Here is a 14,306-nt window from a genome sequence, read left to right as displayed (position 1 = left end):
AGGTGCTTACAAGGGCCAAGCTAGACAAGTTTCTAGTTAAAGAATGTGAGAATGTAATAATAATAATAATAATAATAATAATGATATCAATTAATATTATTGATTATTAAAAATATTAATTAATTAATTATTAATTTATAAGTTGTCAGTACACTTGATTAAAACATCTAATGCATGCTTTTAAAAACAAACTACATTAAACTCTTACTGGAATTTTCTTGCCTAGATTAAAATCTTACCTCACCTTCGGTCATCCTGGCCCTTGGTGGGATAAGTAAATTTCCCAAGAAGACTGTTTGCCCCCAAAAAGCTCAGTTTATTCTATGACTAAGTCAATTGCTTTTGCAAACCTCCTTCATGATCGTGATTTCCTTTGTTTTCTATTCATGAATTATAAATACTAAATGAGTTTCAGAAGGTCAAGTTTTGTTGCAAGCTAAATGCTAGGGATGCCTTATGTGTCCTCTATCTCATTTGTGGGTCAGGGTGAAGGAACTAGTGTTCAACAACAGAGTTTACCAGTGGTGACAGCAGTATAACAGCCATTTTGATTACAATTCTTAGCTGACTTAAGCACGGTGCCTACTTTTGCTACTTCGCATACGTTCTGCGCATCTGGAGTTACTTGGGTTTCCTATGGGTGGTGCCTACTAATATGGTGATACTTTTGCGCTGTTTAAAACTAAGTGGGGAAAGTAGAGTTTAGCAAGTACTCTTGGTATCCAAAATGAAAATTGAGGGATACCCATGCATTTTTCAGAGATGATAAAGCTTCAATTTGAAACAAAAAAAACATACATTGCTTTGTATTTTACGGCTTTTTAGAATAATTGTTGCTTAATTATCTCTAAAAAATGCGTGGTTACCCCCAATTTTCTTTCTGGATTCCAATAGCTATTGCTAAGATCTGCTTTTCCCGCATAGTCATAAACCGTGCAAAAATACTTCGGTATTAGTAGGCACTGTCCTAAAATATATTTGTATTTTGGCAATTTATTTGTAGTACCGAACCCAAGACAAAGAAGAAAGCGAGACGATTGATAATTCCTTCAGGCAGCTGTTCAGGAAACTGGCTGGAACGGTGAGTGAGAAATATGTAACTTTCCAGTTTCATTTTTCCACATACTGTACAAGTGGCATCATTGCTCTTAAAGGGGAAGTGTCATGGGGTTTTTGAGCTCTTTTATTGTTAAAAATACTGAAATGGGACCTTCACTTATAGCTACAAAATAATTATAGAGCAACAAGAGGAAAGAGATTAACTCAATTCTTGAAAGCAACAAGTCATGATCTGTTCTAACGCATTTTGGAAACAAAAATGCGAGAACTTGAAAAACGTTAGCCTAATTTTTTTCAAGTTTGAATCCATTCCAACCTACTTTGTCTCTGGCCAGAGGCACTTAAATCAACAGTTTTATTGCACTGGGGTTATAATTTATAACAAAACTAGACAATTATTTTTTTGTTTCTGTTAACAGACGAACATTTTTTCAGTTCTGAAATGACATCGAATTGGCGTGATACTTCCCCTTTAAGTGTACTCCAGATTCGTGACATTAATTTGAATGGCCACATCTGTCTTGTAGAGCCAAACATACCATATCACAGGATAGTGTTGGTCTTTAGCCAGTCCTCACACTTCTGTAACAGGAACCAGCATAACAGGAATAGTATAGACAGCAAGCACTGTGCTCCCTTGATTTCCAGAGGACCCTGTTTGTGAAGAAAACAGTAAACAATAATTATTGAGTGAATGCAGCGGCAAAATTGTTGTTGATAGCTGACATGAAAATGCAGGAAAAATGACCCCTATTTCAGTTTTCAGTTTTCACTGACTGGATTGTAATTACAGTGTTCAAGCATTTTCAGTTTTGAATAATTGGCTGCACAACGAGTAGACTACAACAAGTTTTCCTGGTACTCTGATTTTAGTGTTAGATTTCAGTGTTGTTCATTAGCATGAACATGATTACCTTATACGTCTATGTTGTTGTTTCAGGACCTAGAAATTGATGCATTCGAGCTTCAGCAGATCTTGTCAACTGCCACCAAAAAGGGTATGTTAAATCTGTAAAATAAATAATTTAGCCACATGACAATGTGGTTTTTTTTTTACTGCCCCAATTCTGATTCAGGGCTCAAAATATTTAATTCCTGAGGACGCATTTATGTGCATAATTACACTTTGTGGGCAAGCATGTGACATTGTCAATTTTCGTGACGTTAACTGCTTTTGGCAATCATCTAGTGTGGGAGGATAAGGATCTTAACTTGGCACAGACCGATGTCAGGAAAAAGTTAGTGTAAGTTGAGCCTCAATAGTTTGGGTGGTAATGAACATCCCAGGTAAGACTAAAAAAACACACTTTAAGGCATAAGTTGGCTTGTTTGCGGCTCTTGTCATGAAAACTGCAAAAGGTGTTGTCTGCTCTTGGAGCTGGCAGTAAAGTTTGTACACTTTTATTCTTGGTTGAATGTTACATTTTTAATTTTAAACAAACACTGGAACTTGCTCACAAGCTCTTATTAAAGAACGTGGTTGATCCATTTTGGGCAATTGGGAAACTTGGACGGTTGATTTCAGGCCAGCCTTGGATGCAACTCGCATCAAGGGATGTGATGTTCTGGTGCCATGTTATTACAAGTAAACAGGAAAATTCACAACACCAGATAGTTGGGTTTCTGCAGTTTTATCCACTCATAGAAATTTAGTGGCTTATTTACAAGGATAAAAGTTGTGCCAAAAAAATTACTCGACATTGGTACATTACTGCAGGAACATTTTTCAAAAATTTAAGATTTGTAGAGAACTAGAGTGGAGGGATGAGGAAGTGAAAGTTTTCTTCCATTTTCTTTTCGACTTATGGCCATTCTTTATTTGTATGCAGTGTTGGGGGACAAGGAATTCAGCTTGGAGGCATGCAGGTTAGATAAGAACAATTGATTGAGCACATATGTACCATAGTGATGTCTATACTCTTAATTTTGAGACTACATGTATTACAGCGGTTTTGTTGCGGGCATGGTCTGAACAATAATTTTTTTCCCCTCAAGTGGTACCAAATTAGTTGACTGACATTTAAGTCCTCTCATTTTTTGGTTCAATACCCTAAAAGGTACCACCATACCGCTGACGGAAGTCATTGTAGATTTTAACGCCCTAACGGGTACCAAACCACGACCTTTAACCCATAAAAGGTACGGCAATCACCCCCGCCACTTTTGCATGGGATTCCCCCCCCCCCCCCCCCCTCCTGGGCACGTAATCCTGGATTGGTTTTTATCAGAGTTTGAACAACTGCTCAAGCCCAGATGATAACCATAAGTGTGTGAAATAAAATAACACTGTTTTTTTTTTTTTTTGGCTTTTTCTTGACCACTTGTATTTTTTTTCTCTATTCCGTAGGAGTATCATCGATCTCAACGATGTATCTTTTGGTGCAAAAAATATTTGTTTGTTCTTTGAGTTACCAAATCCTCCAAGATGCTACTCTTTTGTGTACTATGGCTTCTAAAGTTTACCATACGTGGGCAACCTTACACCTGAGTGCAGTTAATAACAAATAGCCATTCAAGAAAACTTTAAGACCACACACAAGTAATCTTTAGTCATCTGCAAAAAAACATCCAAGGCTAACAGTGTGATAAATTACAGCGTGAACAGTAGTAGTAGTTTTAAATTTCTGGTCTGGCAAAGGGAAAAACAGCTGTGAGATGAATGACCTGCAGTTACTACACAGTGGTAAGCATTCTAGTGGTGTGATGTCTTTCTTGATTGAACATGGCAAGATTAACATGTCAAAGTGATATCATGAAGTTCATACGTTTCTATTCATATTACAAACTCAGCGTCATCATACGCATTTCACCTTTTGCCCAGGCTTTTTGAGTCTGTAAGTCTTTGCGAGGGTTGTTCATCCTTTCCAAGTCTTAACTTTAGGCGTTAAAGCTTTGCCAGTGAAAGTTTGAGGTTATATTGAACATCTAAAACCTTTCCTTTGAAGTCTGTCATTGAACGTGGGATTCATATCACTTCTCTTGGAAAGCTGCAGACTTGGAGCTGCCATCTTGGATTTATCCAAAACATTGAGGAGACCATCCATATTATCTGCAAAATATACAAAACTAGAAAGAAAAGCCAAAATCTTATAGAAATGTCAAATTTACAAAGATGAACTTAGATTTTTCTCAAAAATGCACATGTAAAAATCCAAATTTCTAAAAGCGAGGCTGGCAAAATCTTGTTCCCATGGAAACGTCGACTCTTGAGAGCAGTGAAATGTCAAATTGTAATCAGAGAAATTTTTGGAAAAATCACAGAATTTGGTGGTTTTTGCTTTAATATTAAAAAACGTTATGGGTATTTAATGTGAGACTGGGGCATAGTCTGAATTAGATAAATGTGTTAAGCAATTCTAATTTGATTATGGGTAAATAGTAGAATGTTGTTTGGTTTTGCACTTGCCTGTGTGGAAAAGTAGGAAATTAGAGAGACAAACTTGTAGCTTAGAGTCATGGGATTCCTGGAATGAGGCGAACTAGAGGATTTTGGAAAGCCAATTTGGGCATCTGGTCCCTTGAAACGTTTACTACTGGAATATTCATATGAAGAATCCAAACGGAATGGTGTCAGCTTTCATAAATGCCAATAGGTGGTTTGCATTGCCGCCATGTTGGGGTACTAAACAAAAGAAAATTTGTTCACATAGTTGGCATAAAAAGGGAATTCAACTCCCAGAAGAGAAAACATTTATTGTTCCTGTACACCAACATGGCCGCCATAACGTCACATGCAAATCATCAATAGGGCTAGAAACATGTACACTGATTATTTGGTTAAACTTTCTTGTCGGATAACCTTCTGAACTGCTAATTGCAAGAATTTCATTTATTTTCAAATTATTTTATTTAGAAAACCTCAACTTCCGTTAGTTCAGTGAAATGCCTTATAACTCTGTTTCATTCAGAAATGTGATAATTTTCCTGAGGCCTAGCCTAATTGCTTGGCAGAAATATGTCCTTAACAGTTCGTAGGATGACAAGACAGGTAAACTGGGCTATGACGAATTCAAGGAAACGTGGATTATGGTTAAGGATTTGCTGGTAAGTGTCCTTCACTATTTTGATGTACAGTGAGAGCAGACGTGTATGCCACTTCAATGGACAAGAATAGGCTTTGAATGCTTAAGCCCCGTCCTAATCTGGTGGGAGATCTGTGGTTACGTGGTTTTCCTGTGTAACCAAAGGGTAAAGTTTTGGGTGGGTAGCTTGTGAAGCAAGCGTTCCGTGGAGTTTAGTGCACTAAAAAGCCGATTTCCGTATTTTGGACACGTACGAAATGGGGCAAGAGCAAAAAAGGGAGGCGGGGTGGAGAGAGGCTTTCTCACAAACGGAAATGCTTGTTACACAGGCTATCTGGAAGGGCTGTCTTTGTGCTTTCGTGTACCATTTCGGTGTCATTTTGAATCAATTATTTTGGGCAACACACTACTTAGAGTAGACGGAAGACTTGGCTAGATATTACACTCATCGACGAAAGATGAGCTTGGGAGCAGGCGCCATGCTTTTCTAAAATGTGGGTGGCAGAGAGGGCGCAGAAATCCAATAGCTGCTGAAGCCTCGAATAAAAAATGATCTGTAACGATCAGTCGAACAAAGTAAGCAATGCAAATAAGCAATCACGTAATTACCCCTGAAGACTCAGTGGCCATGTCATGGAAAGCCTGCCTGCCAAGGGTGCAACTGCTAGCCAGCACACCTTTGTCTTGAGGTTAACCTTTCCTAAATTGCATTTAGCCACATAATAATCTCCGTTTTCAAGTAAAATGACCGAAAATAGATACAACGAGGTTCAAAGGCAAAGCGTCTTGCAAACAATGCCTTTCTGAGAATAATGTTTTATTCACTGAGCTACAGGAGACTCGTGGGAGCAAAGGCTATTAAACTAGATTCATGGCGCAAACATCCTGCATACTGCTAGGATTGGAATGTCAATGTGTGGCATATGTGCAATGTAATAAATGCTTTTTTGGTCATCGTTTTGAGCCATTCTGGTGTGGGCGATATAGACAAATATGCATTAAAAAGTGTCTGTTTTCAATCGAAGGTTGATTATTTTTTTTGATTGTGCTGAGACTGTAATTGTTATTTGTGACAGAAAATCTTTGCCGAATTCGACAAGGATAACAGTGGAACCATGGACATGTACGAGTTACGCGCGGCGCTTAGCAAACAAGGTGATACTTTCGTCAATAATTTGTTGCCAGTTAGAGAGTCTGTTTAGTTTTCTGTACATTGGAGCCTTGTTTACACAGCCACTTAAATCAGACCTAGATACTCCTTGATTTTCCGAAGTGTTTCAAACACAAGGAGAATAATACAAGCCCGTACAAACTGATAACAATTTTGTGTTCAAGCTTTCGTCGCAGATATAGACCTTTCATAAATGGTGGCCGATTTATTTATTTAATTTTTTTTTTTAATATAATGTTAAATTAATCCTTGGCCTAATAACCTCATTTTAGAGTAAAAGGTCTGTTGAGTTTTTCACATGCTTACGAGTCTAGTAGGGCTAATTTTCATGAAAATAACAAATAATTTGTTGGCCGCCATTTATGAAAAAAGGTGATAGAATTCCCTAAATTGCTGCACGAGGGAAGTAAATTCAGTGTACTCTATACACTTTTGTCACGCGGGGCCATGTGGAGTGTCAGAAAGATAAAAACCTTTGTTTTTGCACGGCAAGCCTCGCCCCGACGCGAATTCAGTGCGAGGCTTGCCGTATTCTCCTTAGACTCAACATGGCCGCCGAGTGACAAAGGTCTACTGTGATGTGAGAGGTGGAATTCCAAGGAAAAATACCTTTTAGAAAGAAGATCGAACGTTTCAAAGTATATTTTACACAATTTTATTCCTAGAGAAGCCAACGATTTCACCGAGACTTAAAGTTGAAAAATCTGCTTCTGTCCCGTCATATAAGAGCTTTATTTGAGTAACTAGAGAAGTTTTACGGAAACTTTTTGAAATAAAAACTAGCGAAATTAGTGAGGAACTACTTTTCGCCATCCTCATGACATTATTTAATAGCGAGTTTACGCAACAGGACGGCTGACGTGGTGGGACGGCAAATTGTGCTTGTGTGACCAACGTGACGGCCAAGTATTCATGACTCTAGATTGTAACATTCCTACCGCTCGTGGTTTTCAGGTTGTCACAGATGAGAGAACACCAGTTTTAGTCGAAAATCGCCTAAAAATGTGAAGGTATTAAGATGTCATGTTGGTCACACAACGGTATTTCACCGTCCCCTTTCCTCAGCCGTCCTGTTGCGTAAGCTCACTATTGTCAAGTTGCGCACTTCGTCTTTCACCGATTGATCGATTGATGTTCGTGATTTTCACTGGTTGTAGCCCCTAACATTCTCTTAACGTATTCTTAGGCATTCATCTGAGTGATGACACGTTGAATGCCATCGCTGCCCGTTTCAACAACAAGAAAGGCAATTTGGCTTTTGATGATTTCCTGCAGATCACCTGCCGTATTTACTCTCTGAAAGGTTTGATGTCTTACTCAGTTGTTCAAAGTAGTTTTATCGTATTTCTCTCACGCGTCTAAGGGCTAAGATTTATTCTAGGGTGCGTTCGATTGACCCTATCCTGGAATTGGAATACATGCAATGATGACAAGAAATCCCTCATAGGAGGTTTTTGGAGTTACTGGAGAGCAAAATCGCTCTTAAATTTCACGTTTCAACGAACGTTAGCAGAAATGTTTTCCCAAATTTACCTAAAAAGAGAAATCTAACAGCCATTCTGCTTATTCTTATTCCGGAATACGGTCAATCGAACGCAACACTAGTAGGGGACACATCAACCAATCCAGATAATGCAATAAACCCATCAGAATTTGAGGCAAAAAAAGCTAGAAAAACTGGGGGCACCCCACAAAGAAATTGATTGTTTTTCCTGTTTTCATTTCTCATTGTGGGCCTTTTTAAAGGATATTTGTTCAAATAGTTTATCTGGTTGAGGAGGGCTGGGCGGGCACAGTGTGCACGTAGTAAAGCAAACAGTACAAAACTTTGTGACTTCTAAAATTTATCTCACAACAGTTTGGTATGACATGTGGTTACTCGCGCAACATGTTTCCATGGCAACAAAATAAGAAACTGCGATGTTTTCTTTTTAATTTTGGTTCTTTACCTTCCTGTCACGAAACATTTCAATTGTGTCATAGTTGCTTTAGTGGTTTGGGAGAAATGTAAGAAATCCAAGATGGCGGCTGTTAAGAATCAATGACTTAGTTTCAACACTCTGTGCCCCCTCCTCCAGGCTCAGAAACTAAAAAAAAGCTTAGACTGAAAAGATTAAGAAATGCACCAATGTCGGGCTAAAATAGAGCAAATGTGGTGAGATGCAAAAATGAATAAGCCCTTCTACTTCCTTTTCACAACCAATGGGAATCCAAACCAAAACCAATCGTGTTTTGGCCGCACGCGTTTTCCTGCGCTTGGCGCCAGTTACATGTATTTGCTTCGAATTCTGATTGGCTCGTTGTGTTGTTTACATCTGTTGCGATTGGCCAGAGTAATTACTTTGGTTTTGGTTTTACGACACTCAAATTGGAAACCGCTCTAATGATATTTAACAATAATTCCTCGAGTGCGTGCTGGAAATGAGATGATAGCTCATAAACCATGGCCGCTAAGCCAATCAAATCCATGGAATTGCATTATACAATGATCCAGTTTTTAAAAATAAGTGGTATACCTAATACATTAGAAGATTTCTACAGTTTTGAAGTTTTCGATTTTTGCGTATTAAACTCATTTCTCTCGAAACCACAACTTCCTTCATAATTCTGATGATTTTTTAAGTAGGCTGATCAGTAGCTTGGAGATGCTATAATTATTATACACAGGTATACAGTCTGTATTTGCCGATTACCGTGTGGCTTGAAATTTTCGCGAATTTGGATTTCAGAGTTTAATGAGGTTAAAGAGGTATCAATGTTACGCTCACAATAGTAGACTTTAGGGTATTTTTACGTTTATCACAAGAAGCGATCTTAGAAGACAGAGTCAGTTTTAGATGTACCATCTCACCTTGTTCAAGTTAGTTTTTCCTCCGTTTGACTAACTTGTTTTGTCCCTCATAGATGACTTTGATAAACGTGCAGACAGAAGTGGACAGGCTACGTTTAACATGGACGGGGTAAGAAAAAAGTTACTTTGTCGTCTGTCGTTTTAACTTTTGTTTGTGGTTGATGATCGACGTTGGTATGGCATATATAAATATTGGATCAAAAGGTGAACAAACACGCCTCACTGGATTAAGCAAAAAGTGAAATTTTGTAGAGGTCTAATTTAACCTCGGGGAGATGTAAAAAATTAATTTTGTTTTTTTGAACAAAGCAATGTAGGTAGGTAGGCAGGCACACCCTACCCGCACCCATTCATTACCTTGTAAAAAATCGCGAGAAAAAACGTTTTACATACCCTCGAGTTTGAATCATCATAACTGGAAGAGAACGTCCAAATGATTTGGTGACATTACAGTCAGCCTAAAAGGGTGTTTATATATTTGGCGTCTATTGAGAGTATGTGCATTAGGCTGTGTAAGTTTTAGGGAGAAACGGTTGTTTATGGTCAGAAAACTAAGTTAACGTGGATGTGGTCCCTTACATCCGTTTCTTGAACGGATAATACGCAGATTATTACTACAATGCAAACTCACCCTCTTCAATAGGTCTTCTGATTTATTTAAACACACAATAATTCCTTTATGGCATTGCCAGTACAATTGATTTTTCCGAGAACTGTTCCATTTTTTTAAAGCTACACAAGGTTCTCATATGTTGGTTATCTAAATGGAAAAGTTTAGGTTTTGGGTTCTTGATTCACTAGGTTCTAATATGAGGGCTTTTAACGTATTTTTGTGCAGCCTTGCGCACCACTAGTGAGAAAAAAAGTAAGACCGAATTACGTTGCCTCACGTTGGGTGGGCTGACGGTGACAAGCGCGCATCTACTTGCATGCAAATGCACGCTCCTTCAGATTGAACCAAGTCTGCACATGCAGCCGTCATTTTCCCCGTCACGCAACGCTTTTCCCCACCAAGCCTTGCGTGACAACCCTTTATACGTGATAGGGTACACAAGTGCTGGGGAAACTTTCAATATCTCTGTTTGGCCAGGGCTGCACTCTCAGAACTCTGGAGATTCCCCTTTCAACGCTGCTTCAGATTGTCCAAGCAGTCATTCCGTGTTTTTAGTATTTTTTCCAGTGTGACAACCATGTTGTTTTATTTTCAGCCATATGGTCATGTTATTGGTTTATTTTGTCACACAGTCATGTTATTGCAAGTATAATCGCATACGTAAACTATTCATCATTTCAATCTTTCATTCATCATTCGTGATTTTTACTTTGCAGTTCCTTCGCGCTTGTCTTACTCTGTAAACAAATGAAGACGAAATAACCGATTCTGGGGTAAATGACAACTAACGAGCTTTGTGAATGGTCTTAATACGTTGCTAATTTAATGCTAACAAACTAAAAGGCTGGATGCACTACCCTAATATGTTTCTTATACGCCCTTTCATCTGAAGATCACGTGGCCTACCTCGAGCTTGGAAGAACCTGGTGAATTTTTTTAAGCATTTGGTTTGAAGCAAAATTTGTGAGGATTTCTATCTAAAAAACTTGTTCAACAGAAATGCTTTCTCCCCAGCAACGCTGTTGGTTTTGTTTTCATGCAAATCCTCTTGAACTTTCTCTTAATCAAACTGCCAGAAAATCTCAGTCTTCGTGCGCGCCCTCGTCCTCGGCAGTCTTGCTAATTTCGCTGCTCCTTTTTCACTTTTCTGCGGCTGAATCCTAGAGTCTAAGTTAGAGGCTGGAAATGTGATGTTCGGCCGGAAAGGGCGTAATATAAGAGTAGTTCAAGACTTTACAGAAAGTAGACGGTTTATAACAGTGCAAGACGTGTTGCAGATCCTTTTGGACTGGGATCGTCGAAAGTGGCAGGATAGAAATTCGGGACGGTTGTCCAGTTTTCTCACCTGCAGAACAACATTTTTTCGGGTGTCCGTCGACGACTTAGTTCGCTACATTCTAGTTTTTGGCCAAAAAAAAAATTCGAGATCTGTACCATGTTTTTTGGCGACGCCCTTGTATTTCTGATAACCGAGTTCGTAAAACGTGAATTCCACTTTACACAACTGGATCCTCTTCCGATGGTTTTTTTTTTTTTTTGAGAACGCAACCCGCGGAAAAAAGAAATCGTCTATTTTCTGAAGCTTGCCTTTAAGTGTATTGCGGTAGACGCTTGGCTGTAATACTCCGTTAAGCTTGGCTTGTTATTTTGCAAGTGAAATAAGTTTGAGCAAACCGCTTTTGATTTTGTAACTGCTGCATGGCGCGTACGAGCGAGTGAAGTTCTTTGTAACTGCAAACTTTAATGCGCTGCTTTTGTGCGTTTTGATATCCAAACGCTTCCTTATACTGTCTCCCGTTCGTATTCAAACGCCTCGCTCTTTATCAAACTCTTGTTCTTGGGTAAGTTATCAGGGGGGCGGGGGACGAAACGGAGACAGGGAACAGGGTAAAAGGTGAAATAGGCGTAGCCGGCTCTGATCCATGAATAAACGAACCGCGGAGGCTTCAATTCGCCCCCCCCCCCCCCCCCCCCCTTTCCAAACCCTGTTTTTTGCTCCCAATATCCCTTGAATATTCTGAACCCTCTTGTTTATAAATCACGGGGCGTTTAAATGATAGTGGGTGTTTATTCCAGTGAATAATTCATACCCAAGTCTCTTTGACGTTACCGCCGCCGTATTTGCTGGGTTATTGTGTAGTGATAATTTTGGAGGTTTCTCAAATCATGTGTACTTTTTTACATTTGTGTCAGAAAAACGAAAAATAGCGATAGGTGGAATAAAAAATCTCGAGAAATAATAAAAAGGGCTAATTTTCATGATAAGGTGTTAAGTGTGGGTTCCCAACATTTTGCAGAATTCATTTCAACCTTTCATATGGCCAAATTGGACAGATGCTTTTGTTTTTTTTTTTTTTGTTTCTTTAATAAAAGATAAAGCATTGTAATGTTCGTTGTGAAAAGTCTTGTGGTTGGTGGTAAAATTGCCATTCTCCGAGCTTCTTACGAAACAGCAAATCTACAGTTGTGTGATGACCGAGCCTTTGAGTTAAAGCGACGCTGGATTTGATTTTGTCTTGAAGCAAAGCTCAACTTCCAGTCTCGTTTCTACTCAAAGGCCAGGTCACTGAGCAGACAACTGTAAAATGATCTATTGGAAAATCCAAATGGCGTCAGCGAAAGAGGCTTTAAAGAGCATGCGCAAATGATTTCACTAACTTTGGTATTGTCACTTTGTTTTGCAGCTTATCAGGGCGTGTATGACTCTGTAGTTTAGCTGGGGTGATGAAGAAGGAACCATATCAGAAAATGCTTGTCACGTGTATTAAACGTAAAGCAAATGGATGCGTTGCAATAACTTTTATTAGGTAGCTCTTTAGGTTTTCTTGTCGTAATTATACTTGATATCTTTTGCTTAACTTTCTTTGTGGTCGGCGTTCAACGTTCGACCCAAAACCAGTCCCAAGGAAGGAAGACTAATTCCTTGCGTGTGTCAACAATTACACTAATTAATGTATTCCATTTTCTCTTTTTACCTCAATGCAATTTTAGCGTAGGGTAATTTTATAAATTAACCGTTTAACATGAGTGACTCGACTGGAAAATCAGTGTAAAGAGTTAAGGATGAGGGGCGTGGTGTAGCTAGCTAGAACTGACAACTGTGTGTTGTTGATGAGACTAGTGAGTGAGCACGCTTCGTTGTTTTTTATTACTATAATAGCAATTTCACTCCTATTTACTAACCTATGTATCTGTTAAGAAACTTGTTTTAAATCAAGGGCAATAAAGGTTGTTTCAACCACACGTCAGGAATGTACAGTGTTTGTAGTGTATGGGAAATCCGCCATCTTAAAAAAAGCAGGAATTTGGCGCGAAATAAGGTCTGCTTGAGTGTCTCAGAAGCTTACTGATCAATTTTAATGACTGGATATTCGTTGGGATTATGCGATACACTTCAAATAAGCCATTTCCGAGTTGCCATGAACCTCATTATGAAAGCGAGGCCAAGTGGAAAGCTTTTTATATGAAAATTAGTTTGTTTACATAATAAAAACTTTGCACTTAGCCTCGCTTTCATAACGAGGTCTTTCCATAATAAAAACTGCACATAGCCTCGTTTTCATAATGAGGTACAAAGTAACTCGGAAATGGCCTATTTTATCAGGAACGAGTTTTGTTTGCACAATAAAAACTTTGCACTTAGCCTCACTTTCATAATGAGGTTCAAAGCAACTCGGGCAGAAGCGCTAACTTTAATCAAGGAAAGTTGGAGAGAGCTAAACAATGGAAACAAAACAACTGCATTAAGGAAGGAATATAAAAGAAGTCTGCATCCGTGTAAAAGGGTTTTTATTCTTGTACGTGAAAAAAGAAATTAAAACGTTGCAGTGGACTTCACGTAATTTAACGGTCCTCAAACAAAGCTAAAGCTTCCAGTCTACAGAGCCGGAATATTTCGGAATAATTATTTCCAAGATAACAGATTTCGCCTTGATGTGAAGGTGTATCTCTACTACATATGTACAAATAAAAAAACTATTTCGAAAGTCTGCTTTCTTTCCATCAGAACTTGAATTCTTTGTACTTTTTGGCGGATTTGCCACTGTCTGTAGCCTTTTTTCTTTTCTAGAAAGGACAGAAAATAACCAGATTAATAACCATTATTGTTTTCTTCGCGCACTTGACTGAGAACAAAGATTACCTTGACAAAAATAGACTATTGAGCGAAAACCTGAATCCTCTAGAGTAACTTTATAAGGGGCACTGAGCAGCCGTTTTCTTAGATCGGCCGGCTTTCAATGTCCACGCTGAACACCCTGCCTTGTCTTTTAGGCCTTCAACAGCTGTTCAACCCAACCCAGGTCATCTCTGTTTGGTCGAATGTGGTTCGCATGGTGCTGTTTGAAAGGGCCGTTGCTGAACTGAAAGCATTTCGCGTCCTTCCCATCAAGCCTCGCTCCCCTGTTTTCCCGCCCTTTTCGCTCTAAGTGGGAGTTTTCGTAAACCATTTCTCGCGTTCCGAAAGATTTGTTCAACCTCGTTCCCAGGGTCTCTCTTCTTCCCGACCCAAGGAGCGGAGAGGGACGGTAAGAGGAGAGACCCTGGGAATGAGGTTGGGATTTTTCGTGTTCTATTTCTGTTTCCTATACT

General features: G+C 39.0%; 2 protein-coding genes across 4 annotated transcripts in view; one reads left to right on the top strand and one right to left on the bottom strand.

The window, feature by feature from the left end:
• Positions 1 to 12,959, top strand: part of LOC146487194 (calpain-9-like) — a 36,472-nt gene extending 23,513 nt beyond the window's left edge. The window contains exons 12-21 of one of the 3 annotated variants that reach the window (XM_085086302.1): positions 1,004 to 1,081; positions 2,000 to 2,057; positions 2,889 to 2,925; positions 3,407 to 3,428; positions 5,035 to 5,103; positions 6,158 to 6,236; positions 7,439 to 7,555; positions 9,157 to 9,212; positions 10,433 to 10,489; positions 12,401 to 12,959. In XM_085086302.1, coding sequence (XP_084942428.1) covers positions 1,004 to 1,081; positions 2,000 to 2,057; positions 2,889 to 2,925; positions 3,407 to 3,428; positions 5,035 to 5,103; positions 6,158 to 6,236; positions 7,439 to 7,555; positions 9,157 to 9,212; positions 10,433 to 10,459 — 543 coding nt within the window. In that variant the 3' untranslated portion in view covers positions 10,460 to 10,489; positions 12,401 to 12,959. The remainder of the gene's footprint in view (positions 1 to 1,003; positions 1,082 to 1,999; positions 2,058 to 2,888; positions 2,926 to 3,406; positions 3,429 to 5,034; positions 5,104 to 6,157; positions 6,237 to 7,438; positions 7,556 to 9,156; positions 9,213 to 10,432; positions 10,490 to 12,400) is intronic. The other 2 variants (XM_085086307.1, XM_085086296.1) reach the window with 2 other exon arrangements.
• Positions 12,960 to 13,488: 529 nt separating this feature from the next.
• LOC146487193 (splicing factor 3B subunit 2-like) overlaps positions 13,489 to 14,306 on the bottom strand; it is a 25,163-nt gene continuing 24,345 nt past the window's right edge. Inside the window, exon 24 of the mRNA XM_085086286.1 lies at positions 13,489 to 13,781. Within this exon, the coding sequence (XP_084942412.1) occupies positions 13,719 to 13,781 (63 nt within the window). The 3' untranslated portion in view covers positions 13,489 to 13,718. The remainder of the gene's footprint in view (positions 13,782 to 14,306) is intronic.

This window comes from Pavona decussata, unplaced genomic scaffold, assembly GCF_977016875.1.
Source record: "Pavona decussata unplaced genomic scaffold, jaPavDecu1.1 SCAFFOLD_16, whole genome shotgun sequence".
NCBI lineage: Eukaryota > Metazoa > Cnidaria > Anthozoa > Scleractinia > Agariciidae > Pavona > Pavona decussata.
The sequence above is the reverse complement of the archived record's forward strand: the minus strand, read 5'-3'. Positions and strand labels throughout refer to the sequence as shown.